This window comes from Corvus moneduloides, chromosome Z, assembly GCF_009650955.1.
Source record: "Corvus moneduloides isolate bCorMon1 chromosome Z, bCorMon1.pri, whole genome shotgun sequence".
NCBI classification, from domain to species: Eukaryota; Metazoa; Chordata; class Aves; order Passeriformes; family Corvidae; genus Corvus; species Corvus moneduloides.
Genome location: NC_045511.1, coordinates 42230677 through 42242045, shown reverse-complemented (window position 1 = coordinate 42242045; position 11369 = coordinate 42230677). Strand labels below are relative to the sequence as shown.

Genomic DNA, 11369 nt, shown 5'->3' with positions numbered 1-11369 from the left:
GGCCGTTCCCTGAGGTCCTGTCACTGGTCACCAGAGGGAAGAGATCAGAGCTGCCCCTCCTCTTCCCCTCCTGAGGATTCTGAAGACCCCAGTGAGTCTCCCCTCAGTCTCCTCTTCTGCAGCTGAACAGAGCAAGTGCCCTCAGCCCCCAGGCTTCCCCTGCAGACCCTTCCCCATCCTCACTGCCCTCTCCAATAGCTTAATGTCTGTATCACCCTTTTGTTAAAGACAACACTTCACACACCGTTTCAGTACTCTTTGCCCGGGAAATCAACCTTAGAAATATTAACATTAAAAAAATACACAGTGCAAATTACATAACAATAAAAAAACTGCTTAAACCAATGTTACAATTTGCTGATTCTATCCAGAAAACAGTTAAGACATATCCCCAAGCAGTTCCCAAAACCAGGATCAAACGGTACAGTGCCAAAGCAATTGAACAGCACAAAATTCTGTTTCCCTTACAGAAGTCACCGGTTCACTCTGACCATCACTGGTTAGGAAAATTAATGAAAAAACAAGAAATTTTGTTATTTCAGCAAGAGCAAATACTACCAGCAAAGGCATGCTGCGCAGCTGATGAGTAACTTTTGAACAGTCAGGAGCTCTGACACATGAACAGAAAGAAAGCAGAGAAGTCAAAACTCAGATTTAGTAAGGCAGGTAATGGAATGTGCCGTTATGTGTCAGAAGTGTTTCTTCAAATGCTGCAATCCTTTAAATGCCAGCTCTTGACAGTCCTGAACTGCTCAATCTAATAAACTGATTATGTGTTTTAGTGACACTCTTTCCTTCTAAAACTCAAGGACTCAAAGGTGAACAAAATTTATGTGCAAAAGTTGGGTTGAATAGTGTCTAGTCACAAAAAAAAGCCACAACTAATTAGTGACAAAGTACTTGAGACATCATACATACCAGTGTTGCACAAGTTCTTCAGCTATATTAAAAAGAACGTTCAACATAAAAATTGTTTTCAGCTGAACTAACCAAGTACACGATAGTTTTCTGCATCAAATAAAAAAAAACCAAAAAATATCCCCTGCAAGAGGCAGCACAGAAAATCTTCCGCAAGCTACACATTACCTCACCACACAAAGGAGGAGGACAGAAACAAGAACTGCAGGGTAAAGGGTTTATATCTGCATGTACAGACTACAGACCCTTGAAGGGAACACAGCTCAGTAAAATCTCACTACTCTGAAAGCTTTCAGTTGTATGTGTCTTCAAACAAAAAGATCTGTGGAACTTAGGTGTGTGTCTAATCATGGGAAATGTTTAGACGGAACAGGTAGGAAGCTCAAGTCACCACTGGAATAGAAAGGATAAAACTGCTACAGAAATCTGAAACATACATCGCTCAATACTGCTTATTTACAAGGTTGTTATTCAAAGGTCACTGACCACTAAAGTTTATTTCATGAACCAATCTGTTCTTACAGGTCTTAATCCTATTAATACTGCTGTTTTTGTCAATACACTGCCACAGTAAGACTATATGATCTTTTATATCAAGACTAAATTTATAGTAAATTTAAATTCATCTGCAGTAAAGAGCATTGCTCACTTGATGACTTTGTGTGCTTCAGCAAATTAAATGAGAAGTACTTGGTTAAAACATAGCTTTAACTCCTAAACCTAACATGTGACTAAAAACACTTCCTAAGGAACATGGTGACGCAGGGCTGTTATCTAGAAAAATCTTAAAAGTTTCTGAGGACTCAGCAAACAAGTAACAGGACAATTAAAAGTCTTTCACGCTGTTAAATTTAGCTAAGAGTTACATCCTGTTCTTCAGCATCAAGTATTCCCCACGCTTCCAAAACAAGAAGCCATGGGATTACAAGAAAGGCTCATTTAACACGTTTCATAGAGGCTCTGTTATCAAGAATATTAGTGACTAAAATATCTCCAAATCATGGGCATTATCAATTTCAATGGTATCTTCATGTTCCATCTTTGCCTCGTGGTGCCCCTCCTGCAGGTCATCCAGGGAAGCCAGAGCCTCGTTTGTGTCACTGGCAAAAGTCTCACGGGAGGCATCGTCATATTCTTGCAGGTTAAGCCCCTTGATGGCCTTCTTCATCTTCTTCCCCAAAACTTGTATCCTCCTCTTCTTGGCAGCTTTTTTGTTTTCATACTCCTTTTGGTTTTCCAGATAGAATATTTCCTTGAAAGAAAAAAAGTAAACAGCAACAAAAAAAATTTTCGCATATTCATTTTACTGGTATTTCCTAAAGAAAATGTGAAGTGATAAAAAAAAATTACAAATACTGGTCAATATTTAACTAAAGTACTTGTTACTGAGAGCAGAAGAAGGAGAAAAGACTGCACTTAAGGAAGAGGGTGGAACAGAAAATTTCTTTTGTAATAGTGTAATGTGATCAATCTTGCAACTCGTTAAATTTTTTGTGACCACTGTAAGCTATGAAAAGATGTTGGTCTTTTTTTTCCTGTTTCATTTTTCTCCAAACATAAAACAAGAAATCACAATGTATGTTGATTTGGTTCTCAATTCCCAGTACCAGACCCCAGAAGGGTTTACAGAGTGACCTGTAGCCACCTACCAGCAAAATAAAATACTTTTTTTTTTTAACAAAAGCTCTACTAAGTAGCATATACCACAAAAAAGAAAAGAAAGTTGGTATTTTCTTCACTCAGTTAAAACATCTCAGAGAAATAATGTTTACAAGCTTACAAAACTGATTTAGAGAGCACCACACATGAGCCCAGTGAGCAATTCAGATTAGGTTTAGACCATCAACTGATTTAATGAGAAATTCTGCCTGGTGCCACAGTTGGAGCTATACAGGACAGAAATATTCCATTAAGAGACCTGCATTCAATCCATGCACAATGACACAGAACTACATGGGAAGAAACACAACATGGATAGCTTTGCTGTAAGGAACACAAATATACAAATTAAGGAAAATCTAAGGTTTACCCATTCAAAATCTACAATCCCATCTTCATCAACAGGTTTTTTTGACTGGCAACATGCAAAAGTGAATTCCCTCTGCTTAGAGTTAATGGCAATTCTACAGTTTTTGGGTAGGTCTTTTATTTTTTGCCTGTATTTTGAATGTGAAAGCCTGGTCTCAATGGAATACATAGTTAAATTTGCTAGAAGTTACAGAGTTTCAACCGTGACATTTCTAACAGGAAAAAAAACCCCACAAAACCAGAATGTACACTTGCACTCCTGACATTTTTACCTTGATTTGTTCTTCTTTGATGCTCGGTGTGTTCTTCAGCAGGTTTAAATAAACGCCCCCAGGTGTTCTTCTCCTGGTGCCATTCTTAATAGGGAGAGAGGAAATTAGGAATAGCAAGCTTAATGATAAGTGTTGACAAAAAATAGCTTCTAAGGCAACACTCAGTGTTGAGACAAAATAAAACCAATTTAAGTTCTGTGTGTGTCAAGTATCACATGAAAAAAGCCCTGGCTATGTCTCATTTGTGAGTGAATTAGTCATACAAAGGTCAACAACCAGCCTGCTAAATCTGGACAGGAAAATTATGAAGTTACAAAAAAAATTTTTATCACTTCACATTTTCTTTCCAGAACATAATGCTAAATAAAACCACACACTAAACCTGATTTTGGTACGAAGAAACAAAATATGAATAATATTCTAACTACTCTCACAGCTATCTGCAACAAGTTTAACTACTCGAGCACTCCTAACACATAAGCCCAGTAAAATGTCTAAAATGAATTTAATAAAATTATGCTATCTCAGGGGTTTTTTTTTATAATTGTGCTCAGAAATGCTACAACTTGTGTTATCTACAGGATTTTGCAATTCTGCTGAAGCCATAGGAAACACAACCTGTACTTTTAAACTCCCTCCCCACCACACAGACCCAGCAGTTTTTAGCACAGCAGCAGCAGTGCAATACTTAAAGCATGGAATGGGCTCAGCTTTGAAACCTCTGTAAATTTTAAGTGCTAATTATCATACTATTATTCGATTAAAATTTGTAGTATGAAACACTACTTGTACTCCAGTAAAAACTGGGTGACACCGTGCAAAATGTGATACTTTCCTGCCAAATAATATACTATACAATCTAAAAAATTCCAAGAACAGGGAAGGTCAGGTTTTAAGTAGGTTCTTGAAACAGCACATGTGAACATCTTTTTATCACTTGCATTTCATTTGTCTTTTGTGATCTGCCTTTCAAAGAGTGTACTCTGATCTGCATCCAAAGCCACCTGTGCCACCAGGAGCTGTGTCCCTTCATCTCCTCTGTGAACAGTTATTAAATTATCTTTCAGGACATGCTTCTAACACAATGCATCTAACACAATGCTTCTAACACAACTGGCTAGCTGGAATTTGTTGCCGTTACTTTTTTTTGAAGGAGAGAGGTGGTGGGTTTTTTAATTTATTTTGGTTTTTTTTTTAGACTGTGTCCTCCTACTTGTTCTTCCCCTCCTCTCTGCTTCTGAGTGATGGACCTTAAAAGACATAAATTGTAATCAAGTGAAAGTATTTCCTGGTTCTCACCCACTTTTTCCTCACCCACAGCTTTTCTCATCCACTGTGTTTTATGCACTGAGGCTCAGTATTTAACAAGAACAAAAAACATGCCAAAAATTGATAACTTAAACATGGGGTATAGGGTTCTGACCATGATTTGCAACAGAAATCAGTGCTCAGTTTTGCTCTGCTAATACGCAAGCCAGTGGTTCCCTAATAAAGCCAAGAGCTTTCCTTTTGGGAGTTACTCTGCAAATGGAATACTGGAAATGCTGGTTTTTATTCAAGCTTGAGGATCTTTCAGTCCTGAGTCTGTGAGAGAAAGATCCCGAAGAGAGCCACAGTAACAGACACAACATTATCCCTGCAAATCAGACACCAACCTCAGCACAAGAACCTGGGTCATTTCCAGGTTCATTCCACCTTACTGTTTGCTCAAATCCTGCTGGAAGCTTACATGAGTGTTTATTGAGGGAGTCTCGTGGCAAGGGAAGGCCACAAAACTCCAGGAGACCACGTCCAGCATGAGAGACTTGCATCAGCACTGTGTGAATATTCTACAAGTAAAAGGTTGTGCTGCCCTCCCCGTCCCTGGCAAACCCACAGGATGGCATTTTCCTTACCACGATGAACAGTCCACCATTCTGTTCCACTTCAGCTGTTTCCATCAGCAGCTCAATGGCTTTTCTCTTCCCAATTATTTTCACTACTCGAGCAATTAAGTCTTTCTTTGGCTCACAAAGTCTGAACAGAGAGGAAAAGAAAAAGCAGCACATTTACTGTCAGGATAATTTCTCGAGTATAACTGACTGTGGAACTTCCACAATGAATAATTCGTTTTGTGCTGAGGATTCTATGCATTCAAATGTGTTTAAATGGTTTATTGAATCAGATTTCAAAATACTGAGCTTCTGAGGGACGTTCTTTCCCTAAAGCAGGCATTTTTGAAACTTGTTTCAATGAAAATGCCTTGAGTGGTTATTTTTCTTCTACTGATCTGTGAAATATCAAACCAAATATGAAACTGCAAAGACCTGCATAAACCTCTGAAATCAAAGTATAAAAGCTTCTTGTGCATTTAACAGTTAAAATTAACTTTTTACAGTTTAATCAGCAACTGGAGAAAATGGGAAGTGCAAAAGTTCCCCTGTATCACGTGCCACTTTTAGACAAACCTACGTAACAAAGAAGAAATCAATTTGTTGACTGATCTATGATAATCTAGAAAAAGCAAAGAAAAAGCAAACAAACAAAAAGAAAAAATTACACTACAATCAGAACCCTATTGATACAGCTCAGTGCCACCACTGCTACAAACATTTAGAAAAAAGAGGCTTCTGTCCTATTTCAATGAAGCTCTATACAACAAAAAGGAGTTTATTGCAAGAAATATGCTCAAAGTTTTCAAAATAATAAATGAGAAACTACCCAGAACTGTTAACAGCATTAATAACTGTCTAATTGCTGTAGCATTGCCAGATTCTGAAGTAATACCACATGTATAAGAACAACAATGACAAATTATCCCAGGTTTTATTCAAATGTCAAGCTAACTGTCAGTAAATTGTCTTGCTCCCTACTTAACATAATTTTCTTCCCTTGGACCCCTGAAAGAGGAGTGTGGCAGTTTGATTCCATCCAAAACACTGCACTGCCCACGTTATCTCCAGTTTCAAAGGTTTAGAACTTGTAAAACAAGATTTTTGTGTGACCACAGCATGTGTGCATTGGTGTCCAACTCCAACCAACCATGGGGTATTTCCCCAAAAAAGCCACTACTAAACCTGTATACTGAAAAGCAGAATTTTTCCTTGCCACTGTTCTCAAATAACAAACCATCCTGGTGTCTCTTTAAATAAAAACATTAAAAATTCAAAGAAACAGGCAGTATTAATTGCATGTTTCTACAAGATCACCAGCCACAGTGATGCATTTTTATCCCAGGATTTTGGAAATGCTTTTCATGATCTGGTGTGACACCTTATTTAGCAGCAGGGGAGCTTTTCCCCCCTCTTCTTTCAACCAACCACCAGTACTTAGTGAAGTGAAAACATACCATTATTAAACTCACCTATAAGCAATTTCATCTGCCACTTTTTCCTCTGAATCTTCCTCTGTTATCTCATACCTTCCCTTGTATTTCATCTCTTGCCTTTCACCCAGTCTATCTCTCACGGGCCGCTTCCGTTTGAGGAAGCCCTGCCCGTTTTCCTCCTCTGCTGGCAATGCCTTCTTGTCATCCTGCATGTACTCATCCAGCTCTTTGTCTAAAGTCTCTGCCTCCTTCTGCTGGGCTTCCTTCATTAGCTTTTTAGCCAGCAGGTAGTTGTAAGTCTCGGACTGCCTGCTCCTGTCAATTGAGCCGTCCATGCCCAGAATCCCAAGCTCAGTGGCAACCGCGTCCTGGTTCTGCTCCTGGAGCACTGCGCCCCAGATGTTGTTGACCTTCTTGCCACGCAGAGCAGTCTGTTTCTGGTGGCTCTGGCTGAGCTGGAAGGGCTCAGGTTTGGCAGGGGAGAGGTTGAAGCACTTCTGCCTCTTTCGCTTCCACAGGCAGCTGTCGTCGTCAGAGTCGGAGCCGCTCTCCTCGCTGGAATCCACGCTCTTGGTGGTCCTGTAAGGAACACTGGGAGCACAGGATGAGATGCTGCTCTGGAAGGGCCTGCATGAATCACTGCCAGCGTGTGGCTTCTGGAATGAAAAAGTGAATTGAAACCCATTATTCATGAAAATTAGAAGAGCTATCAAGTCGTCGATTAGCTAAAATACATAATTCTAACCCATGTGGCCGTGCAGTCCTCCACCAGCATCTCCTGGGCCACAGCACAGGAGCATCCTTTGAAACTCCTGTATTTTGAGTGTATGAACATGAAACAGAGCATGGCTGACACAGAAACACATCAGCAGTCACTCTTCTTAAGGCAAACTTTGCTGAGTGAAAATGATTATGAGACTGGAAAAGTAGTGAATATTCCCAGACTGGACAAAGACACAACATACACAGCAGCTCTAAGAAGAGAAAAATACCAAAACAAAAGAGCAACCTACCAGAGGTTTGTCTAACAGCAGAGCAGTTAATAATCTCGCTGGAGTTTCAAGTGAGAAAATCAAATGACCAAAAATAAACCCCAAAACCAAACCCACAAAACTGGGATGCTGCTCAGACTAAGAGTGTACTGTGATCCTGGTTCCATCAGGACAACACCCGACCAGCTTGGAGACAGCAGGACCTTACAGAACCACCCATTTTTCCTCCTTTAAACCAACCAGACACCATGGATTAACTACAGCTAATTAATTAGAACAAACACCCCCACCAAAAAATCATTCCACTGATACACAAATACTCAAGAAACGCTCTTGCTCATAATTCCAGTTATTCCCTGAGTGCTTTCTTATCAAGTTATATGCTGTCCCATGATCTTTCAAAGTAAGATCTCTTCCTTCACTTTCAGGTGAAGCGAAAAATTCTTTCTTTAGCCTTACTGCTTTCGTCAACATGGGCACTGCTTCTTCTTTCTCCAAACAGCAAACAGAAAAGAGAAGTATTCAACTTATCACATTATAAAATACAAACCTTTAACTTCAAGTATAATACCAAAACCAGCATAAATAAAAAAAGACTGAACGCTTCTGTAAGAAACTTATTTTGTGCTTCATTTCTCAGAACTATACTGCAAAGATCAAAGTAACTGGAGAAAATATAGTTCTTTACACATACAGTGTCACACACTGATCTTAGTTTGAAATCTTTTCCTTTCTGTACGCCACCATGAATACCTTATACTCTGAGTACAAATTCCTCACAAAGTAAATTCCTCATATCCTCTGAGAACCCCAGACCGGTCTGGGTTGGGAGGGACCTTAAAGCCCATCCACTGCCACCTCCTGCCACAGGCAGGGACAGCTTCCAGTATCCCAGGCTGCTCCAAGCCCCAATGTCCAACCTGGCCTTGGACACTGCCAGGGATCCAGGAGCAGCCACAGCTTCTCTGGGCACCCTGTGCCAGGGTCTGCCCACCCTCACAGGGAAGAATTTTTTCCTAGTATCTGATCTAAATCTGCCCTCTGTAAGTCTGCAGCCATTCCCTGTGCCCTGTCCCTCCAGCCCTTGTCAACTGTCTCTCTCCATCTTTCCTGCAGCTCCTTCAGGCCCTGCAAGGCCACAGTGAGGTCACCCCAGAGCTTCTCCTCTCCAGGCTGAACAAGCCCAGCTCTCACAGCCTTTCCTCCCAGCAGAGCTGCTCCATCCCTCTGCTCATCCTGGTGCCTCCCCTAGCCGGGCTCCAGCAGCTCCAGGTCCTTCCTGTGCTGGGGACCTCGGGCTGGTGGCGGGGGGGACATAAGGGGGAAACCCCGAGAGACAGAGGGACAGTGCTGGCATCTCTACCCAGACACGGAGAGATGCGGGAGAGCCGCAGGGCCACGGGGCTCGCAGTGCTTGGAGCTCTCTCGCGTGGTCACCCAGCGGCCTGCCCCCACTGCTCTCATTGTCCCCACTGCCCCAATTGCCCCCACTGTCCCACTGCAGCCACTGTCCCCATGGTCCCCACTGTCCCCATTGCCCCAATTGTCCCCACTGCCCCCATTGCCCTCATTATCCCCACTGCCGCCACTGTCCCCACTGCCCTCATTGTCCCCACTGCCCCCATTGTCCCCACTGCTCCCACTGTCCCCACTGCTCCCACTGTCCCCATTGTCCCCACTGCCCCCATTGTCCCCACTGTCCCCACTGCTGCCGCTGCCCCCACTGTCCCCACTGCCCCAATTGTCCCCACTGCCCCCATTGTCCCCACTGCCCTCATTGTCCCCACTGCTCCCACTGTCCGCACTGCCCTCATTGTCCCGATTGTCCCCACTGTCCCCGCTGTCCCCACTGCTGCCGCTGCCCCCATTGTCCCCACTGCCCCCATTGCCCCCACTGTCCCCATTGCCGCCGCTGCCCCCATTGCCCCCATTGTCCCCACTGCCCCCATTGCCCCAATTGCCGCCGCTGCCCCAATTGCCCCAATTGCCCCCACTGCCCCCATTGCCCCCCTGTCCCAATTGCCCCCACTGTCCCCACTGCCCCCACTGTCCCCATTGTCCCCACTGCTCTCATTGTCCCCAGTGCCCCAACTGCCCCCATTGTCCCCACTGCCCCCATTGTTCCCACTGCCCCCATTGTTCCCACTGCCCCCATTGCCGCCGCTGCCCCAACTGCCCCCATTGTCCCCACTGACCCCACTGTCCCCACTGCCCCCATTGTCCCCACTGTCCCCACTGTCCCCACTGCCCCCACTGCCCCCACTGTACCCATTGTCCCCACTGTCCCCATTGCCGCCGCTGCCCCCATTGTTCCCGCGCGCGCCACGCGCCCGGCGCGGGAGCGGCTCCCCGGGGAGGCCCCGGCGGCACCAGCGCAGGGACAAGCGACAAGCCCCGGCAGAAACCACCGGCCCAGGGAGAAGCCACCAAGCCTCGGGAGAAACCACTGGCCCAGGGAGATGCCACCAAGCCCCGGGAGAAGCCACCGGCCCGGGAAGCAGCGCTGCACGCCGGTAAGAGCCCCTCAGGCGCGTCCTTCGCGGCCTCCCCGTCCCGCAGCCCCCGGCCCGGCGCCCCCCGGCCCGGCGCTCCGGCCGCTGCCCACCCTCACCTGTCCGGGGGAGCCGGCGCCGGGCATGTCCGAGTCGGAGCCGGATAGCTCGCCGTCCTCCACGTCCCCATCCATGTCCCGCGGCTCCTGCGCCATGTCCCGGCGGAAGGGCGGAGCGCGGTGGCGGGGCGGGACAGCGCGTCCGTCCGGGGCGGGGATGCTGAGGGGGCGGCCCGGCCGCCGCTCCGCCTTCCCGGCGCTGCGCCGTGGCGGTGCTTCGTGGTGGATGGAGATAAGGCGTTATCGGTCTTACAGCGTGTGGCAGGCGGGTGGTGGGACCCGGGGGCGTTGCGGGATGTGGGATGCGGCGAGCTTGCCTTAAGCCGGGTGTTCTTTGGGGTGAAACCCCTGTGTGCTTTCAAGCCTGGTCAGCGAGAAAGAAGGTTCGTTCTCGTCAGTGGCGCAGGCAGCAGATGCATCCCGTAGTGAGGGACATCTGGGAACTAACAGGCTTTAAGGATGTAGTAAATAAAGGTGTGGAGAAGACACGGCTAAGAGGGAATCCATTAATGCGTATAAATATTTCCAAGGCAGTTCGTATAAGGGGATGGTGCCAGAATCTGTTCAGTGGAGCCAGTGACAGGATGAGGAGCAGTGGCCATAAAGTAGACCACAACAAGTTCCACCACACCATGAAGAAGAATTCCTGTCCATGGAGGGGGCAGAGCCCTGGGACAGCTAGCCCCGAAGGTTGTGGAGTATCCCCCTCTGGAGACATCCCAAGCCCAGCTGGACACGTTCCTGTGTCACTGCTCCAGGGGACCCTGCCTGGGCAGGGGGTTGGGCTGGGTGAGCTCCAGGGGACCCTTCCAGCCCCAACCATTCTGTGGTTCTCTGTCAGTGGAACAGGGAGCACTTAGCATCCCCTCCTCGAGGACATCTGGGTGATGAACCTTTAAGGTGATGGCATTATTGTATGGTGATACCAGCGCTCGAGGTATTATTAATTACTGATTGAGAAAAAAAAGAAATCCAAGCAGATATATCATGATTGTTCAGCATGTATCAGCTGATGGATAGGTACATTTTAACAAAAATAAAACAGCACAGGCAGTAAATCACTTCTACTGGAAACATCTTTATGCATTTGACTCCAGGAAAACAAAAAAGCTGTGATTTTTCAGAGAAGAGATACATCACAGCTAGGCATTTAAGGTCTTGGTGATGTGGGCCTGAAGACCTAATATATTTAAGAGAGGCACTTTTTCACTCTCACCATTAACAGGCCTCTTCATGGACAC

General features: G+C 45.3%; 1 protein-coding gene across 1 annotated transcript; it reads right to left on the bottom strand.

Annotated features, from left to right (window-relative positions):
- Positions 1 to 246: 246 nt before the first annotated feature.
- Positions 247 to 10259, bottom strand: PHAX (phosphorylated adaptor for RNA export). The gene is made up of 5 exons (XM_032096607.1): positions 10129 to 10259; positions 6562 to 7181; positions 5114 to 5234; positions 3219 to 3302; positions 247 to 2170 (listed from the first exon to the last, which is right to left on the bottom strand). The coding sequence occupies exons 1-5, from the start codon at positions 10222 to 10224 to the stop codon at positions 1901 to 1903; spliced, it is 1191 nt and encodes a 396-aa protein (XP_031952498.1). The 5' UTR covers positions 10225 to 10259; the 3' UTR covers positions 247 to 1900.
- Positions 10260 to 11369: the final 1110 nt, after the last annotated feature.

What these genes read in the sequence shown, in the direction of transcription:
- PHAX (XM_032096607.1), bottom strand. Translation starts at nt 10,224, where the DNA reads ATGGCGCAGGAGCCGCGGGACATGGATGGGGACGTGGAGGACGGCGAG. An exon ending in ATGGTGGACTGTTCATCGTG is followed by an intron (nt 3,303 to 5,113) that starts GTAAGGAAAATG and finishes CTCCCTATTAAG; the next exon opens with AATGGCACCAGGAGAAGAAC. An exon ending in TCAAAGAAGAACAAATCAAG is followed by an intron (nt 2,171 to 3,218) that starts GTAAAAATGTCA and finishes TTTTCTTTCAAG; the next exon opens with GAAATATTCTATCTGGAAAA.